General features: G+C 45.5%; 2 protein-coding genes across 3 annotated transcripts in view; both read left to right on the top strand.

The window, feature by feature from the left end:
• Positions 1-631: 631 nt before the first annotated feature.
• Positions 632-10,343, top strand: part of LOC132807202 (zinc finger protein 420-like) — a 65,513-nt gene continuing 55,801 nt past the window's right edge. The window contains exons 1-2 of one of the 2 annotated variants that reach the window (XM_060821505.1): positions 632-1,480; positions 3,803-3,817. In XM_060821505.1, coding sequence (XP_060677488.1) covers positions 831-1,480; positions 3,803-3,817 — 665 coding nt within the window. In that variant the 5' untranslated portion in view covers positions 632-830. Of the gene's footprint in view, positions 1,502-1,643; positions 1,651-3,802; positions 3,818-10,343 lie in introns of both variants that reach the window. The other variant, XM_060821507.1, reaches the window with a different exon arrangement.
• Positions 7,120-10,343, top strand: part of LOC132807198 (gastrula zinc finger protein XlCGF26.1-like) — a 270,173-nt gene continuing 266,949 nt past the window's right edge. Inside the window, exon 1 of the mRNA XM_060821495.1 lies at positions 7,120-7,341. The gene's annotated coding sequence lies outside the window, so the exon portion shown is untranslated. The remainder of the gene's footprint in view (positions 7,342-10,343) is intronic.

The following is a 10,343-nucleotide window of genomic DNA, read 5'->3' as shown; positions in this document are numbered from 1 at the left end:
GGGTGGGGGGGGATTTGCAACACTTTTTAAAGTTAAAAATCACACAACTCTAGGTTATAGGAGAAAATGCGGTCTGCAGATGCTGGAGATCAGAGCTGGAAATGTGTTGCTGGAAAAGCGCAGCAGGTCAGGCAGCATCCGAGGAACAGGAGATTCGACGTTTCAGGTATGAGCCCTTCTTCAGGAATGAGGAAAGTGTCCTCATTCTTTCCTCATTCCTGATGAAGGACTTTTGCCCGAAACGTTGATTTTTTGTTCCTGCTCCTCGGATGCTGCCTGACCTGCTGTGCTTTTCCAGCACCACTCTGATCTCCAGCATCTGCTGTCTTTTTCGCCTGGAGGTTTTACTAGCTACCTGATGAAGGTGCAGAGCTCTGAAAGCTCGAACTTCTAAACAAATCTAATGGACTACAACCTGGTGATGTGTGATTTTTTTTACCTTTGTACACCCCAGCCCAACACTGGCATCTGCATATTGTCACTTGATTGTTTTAGGGAAGTTCTACAGAAACTAGAATGATCTGTTCTGAATTCCTGTTGTGTGCAGGCAGCAATGACTTTTGTAATCCCCTTTTCACAGGATATGAGAAGAGCAGCTTTGCAGGTAGAGCTCCCCAACTGAGTACCATGTGAAGGTCTGATAGAGCCCCTTGATTCGTGGGACAGGAGAGACGTCCCTCTTTCAGTCCAGAAGGGGAAAATTCTTTGAACGTTTTTGTCTGCTTCAGTAGGCTCTTAAAGTATCATCTTTACCTGAACCACAGGGGCACGTGCCTGAGCCAGATTGCCCACTGTGGGGAAAGGAAGTCTCAGGAGGCATTCCGCGCGCCATGGAGAAACCGTGGAAGTGTGGGGATTGCGGGAAAGGATTCCGCTCCCCCTCCTTGCTGGAGATCCACCGCCGTGTCCACACCGGGGAGCGGCCCTTCACCTGCTCCGTCTGCGGCAAGGACTTCACCCAGTCGTCCCACCTGTTCTCACACCAGCGGGTCCACACCGGGGAGAGGCCGTTCGCCTGCTCCGAGTGCGGGAAGGACTTCAGCGACTCGTCCCACCTGCTGACCCACCAGCGGGTCCACACCGGGGAGCGGCCCTTCACCTGCTCCGTCTGCGGCAACAGCTTTGCCCGCTCGTCGGACCTGCTGTCCCACCAGCGAGTCCACACCGGGGAGCGGCCCTTCACCTGCTCCGTCTGCGGCAAGGGCTTCACCCAGTCGTCCAACCTGCTGACCCACCAGCTGGTCCACACCGGGGAGCGGCCTTTCACCTGCTCCGTCTGCGGCAAGGGCTTCCCTCACTCGTCCACCCTGCGGTCCCACCAGCTGGTCCACACCGGGGAGCGGCCCTTCACCTGCTCCGTCTGCGGCAAGGGCTTCCCTCGCTCGTCCACCCTGCTGCGGCACCAGCGGGTCCACACGGGGGAGAGGCCATTCACCTGCTCCGTCTGCGGGAGGGGCTTCGCTCGGTCCCAGCACCTGCTGCAGCACCAGCGGTGGCACAAGTGACGGGGCCAGCTGCTGTGAGTCACCGCCCAGGGCTGAACCCTGGGTGGGAGGGGGGGAAGGTCACTGCAGTTGCTGTGCTCTCATCTCCTTGGCATTCACTGGCTCTACGAGCCTGCGACTGCGCATTTCCTCCTGAAGTGGAGATGTACAACACAGAAACAGACCCTTCGCTCCAACTCCTCCATATCCTCAACTAATCAAGTCCCATTTGCCAGCAATTGGCCCTATCCCTCCAAACCCCTCCTTACACAGATACCCAAGTGGGTGCCTTTTAAATGTTGCAATTGTACCAGCCTCCACCACTTCCTCTGGCAGCTCATTCCGCACGCACACACCACCCTCTGTGTGAAAAATGTTGCCCCTTAGGACCCTTTTTAAATCTTTCCCCTCTCACCCTAAACCTATGCCCTCTAGTTCTGGCAAAAGACTTTGTCTATCCCTATCCATGCCCCTCCATGATTTTATAAACCTCTCTTAAAGTCAACCCTCAGCCTCCGACGTTCCAGGGAAGACAACCCCAGCCTGTTCAGCCTCTCCCTGTAGCTCAAACCCTCCAACCCTGGCAACATCCTTGTCAATCTTTCTGAACCCTTTCAAGTTTTGCAACATCCTTCCGATAGACCAGAAGTGCACATAATACAGAGGAGCTTCGATTATCCAGAATTAGATGAACCAGCACGGTGGCTCAGTGGTTAGCGCTGCTACCTCACAGTACCAGGGACCCGGGTTTCATTCCTGCCTCAGGCGACAGACTGTGTGGAGTTTGCACATTCTCCCCGCGTCTGCGTGGGTTTCCTCCTAGTGCTCCGGTTCCGTCCCACAGTCCAAAGATGTGCAGGTCAGGGTGAATTGGCCGTGCTAAATTGCTCGTAGTGTTAGGTACATTAGTCAGAGGGAAATGGGTCTGGGTGGGTTACTCTTTGGAGGGTCAGTGTGGACTGGTTGGGCCTGTTTCCACACTAAGGGATCTGTTAGGACAGAAATTGTCCTCGTGTGTTCGTTTAGAGGAGAGACCACAGACACTCAATTAATAGGCACAAGCTGGCGTTTATTTCAGAACCGTGGCTGATTTCAGTGAAGTTCAAGCGTTCACTGGAGAAGGTGTACACATTCTGAAGTCTTTCCAAAAACCCCTGCTTGATATATTGTTCGCTAAGCTAACGCTACGTAATCACTCACACACGTGATCTCTCGCACACAAAGGCCTCCTGTGAACAGGCCTCGGCCTTGGCAGGTATCCACGAGACGGTCTGTCTCGTAAACAAGGTCTCTGAGTAAAGCCTGCCATTGTATTGGTCTGACCTTGGTAGTCCAGCTGCACAGGCAGTTTCGGTCAACAGTCCAAACAACAGCTCCGCAGCGCCCCCCGATTCCCCAAACAGTAACTACATCTCTACCCTCCCTAGGCCGATGATATATCCATCCCAACAGAGGTATGGGCTGTGTTCACCAGAAACGATGTGGAGGTGCCAGTATCGGACTGGAGTGGATAAAGTTAAAAATCACTCAAGACCAGATTATAGTCCAACAGGTTTATTTGGAATCACTAGCTTTCGGAGTGCCGCTCCTTCCACAGGTAGCTGTGGAGCAGGATCCTAAGACACAGATCTTATAGCAAAATTCACAGCGTCATGCAACTGATATCTTTTAGAGTGGGTTGCAGGTTTCGGTTCATTAATATGTAAATCCAAGAACAACATCTAAGTCATGTTCTTGATCACTTTGTTTTTAAAAATATAAAACCATAAGTGACATCTCAGGTCACACAATACATTAAAGTTGTGAGGTTCGAGTCTGTCAGTATCCCAATCTTTAGATTAGATTAGACTTACAGTGTGGAAACAGGCCCTTCGGCCCAACAAGTCCACACCGACCCGCCGAAGCGCAACCCACCCATACCCCTACATTTACCCCTTACCTAACACTACGGGCAATTTAGCATGGTCAATTCACCTAACCCGCACATCTTTGGACTGTGGGAGGAAACCGGAGCACCCGGAGGAAACCCACGCTGACACGGGGAGAACGTGCAAACTCCACACAGTCAGTCGCCTGAGTCGGGAATTGAACCCAGGTCTCCGGCGCTGTGAGGCAGCAGTGCTAACCACTGTGCCACCGTGCCGCCCACATCAGACTAGTTCTGTTTTTAAAGTAGGAATATATAAAATATTACATGGACTGACTTCCTATAGATTATGTGCTTTGTGAGCAAAATTGAAAGTATCTGCAAATATAATTTTGCCAATAAAAATTCACTCCATAGAGTTGTGTGTGTGTGATGTGAGTTTGTGTGTGAGAGTGCATGTAAGAGTGTGTGCATGCTTGGTAAAGTGTAAGTGTGATGGAGTATAAGTCTGTGAGTGTGAGAGAGCGTTAGGGTGTGCGTATATGAGAGAGGTACGAATAAAAGCAAGGAGTTGCATTTTGCTAAAATGAGGAAGGACAGGACTTGTATAGTTAAAACAGAGACATGGGAGAGTTCATGTACATAATGATGCAACCTGCAAAGAACTGGTAGACTGGATGGTTAAAAATGAGGTCTGCAGATGCTGGAGATCACAGCTGCAAATGTGTTGCTGGTCAAAGCACAGCAGGTTAGGCAGCATCTCAGGAATAGAGAATTCGACGTTTCGAGCATAAGCCCTTCATCAGGAGAAGGGCTTATGCTCGAAACGTCGAATTCTCTATTCCTGAGATGCTGCCTAACCTGCTGTGCTTTGATGATGAAGGGCTTATGCTCGAAACGTCGAATTCTCTATTCCTGAGATGCTGCCTAACCTGCTGTGCTTTGACCAGCAACACATTTGCAGCAGACTGGATGGTTAAGAAGGCATTTAGCACCATTGCCACCCAGACCCACCCCCTTCGTATTTCTCATAGCTAATCCACCCTACAGTGCATATCCTGAACAATAAGGGTAATTTAGCATAGCCAATCCAGCCCAACCTAATCTAAAAACTACCTTCTCAAGAATGTAATTTAAATGCAAAACATTTCTAAGAAAAATGTCCCTCTGACTCAACATTGGGACCCAGAGAGAATTCACACCTATTGTTAGAAAAGCTCTGCATTTGAATGACTTTCTTGAGAAGGTAATTAAAAACCAGTTCAGGAATTAACATGCCAAAGAGCAGAAACCCATTCTAAAAGATGGAAGATTTAATCTCATAGTTTAATATATCACATCTCCATGGACACTGGACTCCTTTGGCTATAAATTCCATGATCATGATCTCATTCTCCACAACCAACCTGATAAAAGAGCTGTGCTCCAAACGTTAGTGTTTCCAAATAAATCTGTTAGTTTATAACCTGGTGTTGTGAGATTTTTAACTTTGTCCATGGGAAACGTGTTGTGGGACTGGTAACAGTTGTTATTTTTGTGATTTGTTCCTCCTGAAATTTCTCCTCTGCGCAGACACGGGTGAACAGTCTGTTTTTGTGCTTTGAGCGAGATCAGGCTAGCAGCTTTTAAATCCTTATGTTCAGCAGCATAAGAAAACTGTAGGTCAGTAATCGTATTTCGAGAGTGGTACTTCCAGCTCTGGTAGTCCCATTGGGTCACCAGAGAGGGAGGGAGGGAGAGAAGCAAACCGAAAAGTTGTTTTGTTTGTTCTGTCAGTTGAGTTGGTTCTGCACTCAGATGAGACTGGATACTGATTTTAATGGATCAGAATTGAACACTACAATGGAACACCTTAAATTTCAAAAACGTTGAAAGGGCAAATCAAACTGTAACCTTGAAGAGATATGCTTCCATTTCTAACCTTGGGTGAGCCAAATGAGACAATTTTACTGATCACTCCATTTCAGAGTGCTGCTCTTTCATCAGGTGGTCGTGGACAATAAGATCATGATCACAGAATTTATAGCCAAAGGAGTCCACGGTCATGGAGATGTCCTTCATTGAACAATTTTAGATTTAATCTATTCATATTTTAGAACGGGCTTCTGTTCTTTGGTACGTTAATCCCAGCACTTGTTTTAAATTACCTTCAAGAATGTCATTTAAATGCAGAGCTTTTCGAACCACAATGTCAGTCTGACTCGATATTGGGACACAGACAGAATTCACACCCATTGTTAGAAAAGCTCTACATTTAAATGACATTCTGAAATGGCTGATCTTTAACATTGTTTCTGAATATATCAATGTAACTATTCTCATTGTTAAAGTCTGAAAGCATGTTCACTTTTTGGAAAGCGCTGCTGAAATCTTTCTGAAACTTGCATTGAAATGTGTGTAGTTAGGACACAGCCCAAGACAGGCTGTAAAGGATGAATGGCCTAATCCTAGTTTTGTGAAATTGATTCTGACTATGTAGAAATAAAGCACAAAAGCAAACCGTTCAGTCCAGGCAACCAAATATCCTAAATTAATCTAGTGACCCATTTGCCAGCATTTGGTCCATATCCCTCTGATTCTTTTCTATTCATGTCTCCAACCAGATGCATTTGTTTCTTCTTCAGCTAATTGAAGCTGGAGAAGCCTGAAATCTTTAAAGAATTTCCTGATTAAGAGTTTTTTTTTCAAGATTTGGCTCAGTGGTGGATTTTCTGAAGCTTTGCTATTGTAGTTTTCAATTTGCCAAAAAAACTTTCAGTTGTTGTTGTCCAAGGCAGAGTAGATATTCATTTAAGATATAATTGAGATGTATATATTCTTTACAATGTTTTTTCCATCATTACCAGTGATTGTCTATCATTTGGTACATTGAGCATCATCTTTTTGTGATTCAACAGATTTGATTTGAAGTGATTTGAAGTATCTGCAAGATACTTTTGTATTTTATCTAACTTTGCTTTGTGTTAAAGATTTCCTTTGTGACATTTTAATTAAAACATCTCAATGTATAATAATGAAACAGCTAATTTATTCTAAAATTATTTCAATGAATTGGTCGATTGCCAACTAATAGCTGCATAACTGTTGTAAATATTGACGCCCAGGAAAGATATTTCCTTTGTAAAGATTTTATAAAATGACTGTATTTTCATGAAATAAAATTTAGTGTTTTATTAAATGGTTGAAAGTAACTTTGCACTTAATTGCTCCATTTGGGATTAAACATAGATTATTTTTATCGAAATCATATTCACAATTTATGGTGAGTGTATTAACAAACAAATGTTGCCATTTGCCATTGAATTGCCTTAAACACAATTTGAATAAGGGAGACATTGTGAATATTTATTGCGCATTTCTGAAATTCTCTGCCCTGCCATTGTAGTTGGTTAAACAAGATATTTATTCCTCCTCATAACTTTGAATTTCTTTTGATATTTCATTTGCTATTACTTTTGCCCAAATAACTTCAAATGCCAAAACTTATAAATAGGGCAACGTCTCTTCGAAATGTAGATTCATTTAGATATTACTGGGTCATTTTGCATATTAAGATATCCCTTTGAATGTGCCTCCATCCTTTTGAAATGTAATCTTGTCCATTTCAATCTATTTGCAGAAATAGCCCGTTAAATGTCCATGTCCCTTTAAAATGCAGATTTCCCGCTTCAGGGAGCAGCAGTTGTAGCGCGAGGTGGCTGTTGCTTGGTGACGGTGAGGCTTCCCCGGCCCCGCCCATCCCCCCGTGCAGACGTCACGTGGGGGCGAAGGCGGTTGGGAGGAGAAGTCGCTCGAGCGGGGAAGCGGCGGCCGTTAGGAAAATGGCGCCGTGCGGCCCGGGGCAGACCCCCGTCACTGGTCACCGCCGCCTTCCTGGTGCAGCTGCTGTGTCACGGCCACACCGGCCGGCTGTACAGCAGGCAGGAGCCGGTGACCATTCTGGAGGCGGATGTTCCTCAGTCATTGAAGGGACAGGACCTGTTGAGAATGGTTAGTGAAGTGTGTGGTAACTAAACCTTATTAACATGGAGATAGTTTGTAATTTGTCAAAGTATACATTTTATTATTTAGAGTGGGAGAGATGTACAGCACAGAAACAGACCCTTCGGTCCAACCCGTCCATGCCAACCAGATATCCTAAATTAATCCAGTCCCACTTGCCAGCACTTGGCTCATATCCCTCTAAACCTTCCTATACATATACCCATCCAGATACCTTTTAAATGCTTTAATTGTAGCAGCCTCCACCACTTCCTCTGGCAGCTCATTCCATACACGCACCACCCTCTGCATGGAAAAGTTCCCCCTTAGGTATATTTTATATCTTTCTGCTCTCACCCTGAACCTAGGCCTTCTCATGCAGACCTTCACCCCCTACACTAGGGAAAAGACATAAGAAAGTTGAGCAGCCATACAAGATGCAAAAGCCACAAAATATCGAGCCAGATGGGGAAAAAAGTTGTGGTTTTACCTTTTTTTTCCTCCTATTGGTATTTGGACACTTCAAAATCAGTCAATAATACCAGCATTGCCACTGAGCATATTGCATACGTTCCTCAAGCATTGCACATGTTCCTTGCTTTGGGTGTCACCCTTGTTCAGGACTGGGGGTAGGTGTTGGGAGAGCTGCAGAACAAGGGTGTGCTGGGAGCAGGGTGGTGAATTGGGGATAGGTGGAGAATGGCAGAGGGTACAAACTGGTTGGTCACTGGGAGGAAGGAATCTGGTTGGTGGCAGGGAGGGGTAGAGGTGGGGAAGGGGAAGAACCTGAGAAGGGATTCGAGGAGTGGGGAAGGAGGTTATTTGAAAGTGGAGAACTCAGTGTTGAGTCCTCCAGGCTGTAGGCTTCCCAGGTGGAAGATGTTGTGGTGTTCCTCCAATTTGTGGTTTGGTTTGTTGTGGCAATGGAGGTGGCCGAACATGGTCATGTCAGAAAGGGAGTGGGAAGGGGAATTAAAATGGGTGGTGATTGGGAGGTCCGGTCGGCCTCTGCAGACCCAGCTGTGATGCTCGGCGAACCGTTAACCACGTTTACCCTCTGTCTCCCGAAGACCACAATTGGCAAACATGGCAAATATAGTACCCCAATGTGAAGTTAGAGCCTTTGTGGTGTTTAAAAAAAAGCAAAAAGAGATGCATTGTTTAAATGGTGACATTGCAATATGGAGAAAGTGAAGACAGCAAATGCTGGAGATCAGAGTCAAAGTGTGGTGCTGGAAATGCTCAGCCAACATTCGATGAGCAGGAGAGTTGACGTTTTGGGCACGGGCCCTTCATCAGGAATGACATGTGGATGTACAAAGGGGCCTCAGCGTCCTTCTACACTAGTCACTGCCTGTTGTCAGGTGCAGCAAGCGGTATATTAGCAAGTGGAATTGAGTTCAGAAGTAGGGATGCCTGCCTGCAGTTAGGGGATCTTTGAATATATTCAAGGTTGAGTTCATCTGATTTTGGAACTACAAAGAGGAGGATGTTTATGGGGGAAGGTGAGAAAATGGCTTTTAAGACCAGTACAGAACAGTTACAGAGGTCATACAGCATAGAAACAGACCCTTCAGTCCAACTAATCCATGCTGACCATCTTCTCAAACTGAACTAGTCATACCTGCCTGTGTTTGGCCCATATCCCTCTGAACCTTTCCTATTCACGTACTTATCCAAATGTCGTTTAAATGTTGTTATTGTACCTGCATCCACCACTGTCGGGATGTTCATTCCACACACAAACCACTCTTTTTTTTAAAAAAAATGCTGCCCCTCAAGTTTTTTTAAAATCTTTCTCCTCTCACCTTCAAAGTTTGCTCTCTAATCTTAAAATCCCCACCATTCACCTTATCTACCCCCTTCATGATTTTATAAATCTCTACGGTTACCTCTCAACCTCCTGTGCTGCAGTGAGAAAAGTCCTAGCCTATCCACCTAGATGTAGGTAGATTAATATCCAGTTATGTACGGGACTTTGGTGGAAAGTGGGAATTCATTTCCACTGTAGGGATGAAACCCTACCCTATTCAAACATTTCTCCTGGTGGATGAGACCAGGCCACATAATTTGGAGGATTGGATTTCGGACAGAGATGAGGAGGAACTATTTTTCCTGGATAGTAGTCAATCTATGGAATTCTCTGCCCAAGAAAGCAGTAGAGATCGCCTCATTAAGTATATTGAAGACACAGTTGGTTAGGTTTTTGCATGGTAGGTTAATTAAGGATAGTTGGGATAATGCAGGGAGGAGGAGCTGAGATGATAGATTGTTTTACCCATTATCTTAATGAATGGCGGAGCAGGCTGGATGGGCCAAATGGCCTACTCCTGCTTCTATTACTATGAAACTATAACCCTGCATTTCCCATGGCTAACCCACCTCACCTGCACATCCCTGGACATGGGCAATTTAGCCTGGTCAATCCAAATCAAGGCTGGTGAGCAATGTAGTGCTATGGGAAATTAACATCAGAGAATGATAGAAAGGGACAAGGAGAGTAAATATACCAGCAATCAAAACTGGATTCTGAAGATCACAAAAGTGGAAACAAAAAGTGGTGTGTCTGCATGTGTGCTGCACTGTAACAAAAGTAAATGAATTGTCTGCACACATTGAAGAGAATAATTATGATCTGAGACTCCTTACAGAAACATGGCTTCAGGATGAAAAGAATTGGATCCTGAATATCGAAGGGGTAGTCAAATGGGAAGCTAGGTAAAGGTAGAGGGTTGCCAATGCTAATCAAAGCACTGACCACAGGGTAGTCTGGTGTTCGCTCTGATTCCAGGTTCTCATTTCTCTGTCCTCTGATCTCTGTTCCCACAGAATAAGATGTCAGTCTGTTCTCAGCTCTACTGGATTTCTGCTGAAGCTTTGATCCCCACCCCCTCTTTTTACACCTTCTGGAACAATACAATATTCAATCAGTCAATCAAAGCCCAATGCGCACAATCTCCCAGTCTCTCAACCAACCAGGTACAAAAGTGTAGTCCTAGCAGGGAATCAAA

This window comes from Hemiscyllium ocellatum (assembly GCF_020745735.1).
Source record: "Hemiscyllium ocellatum isolate sHemOce1 chromosome 27 unlocalized genomic scaffold, sHemOce1.pat.X.cur. SUPER_27_unloc_10, whole genome shotgun sequence".
Lineage (NCBI taxonomy): Eukaryota > Metazoa > Chordata > Chondrichthyes > Orectolobiformes > Hemiscylliidae > Hemiscyllium > Hemiscyllium ocellatum.
This window is presented reverse-complemented; position numbering and strand designations above follow the sequence as displayed.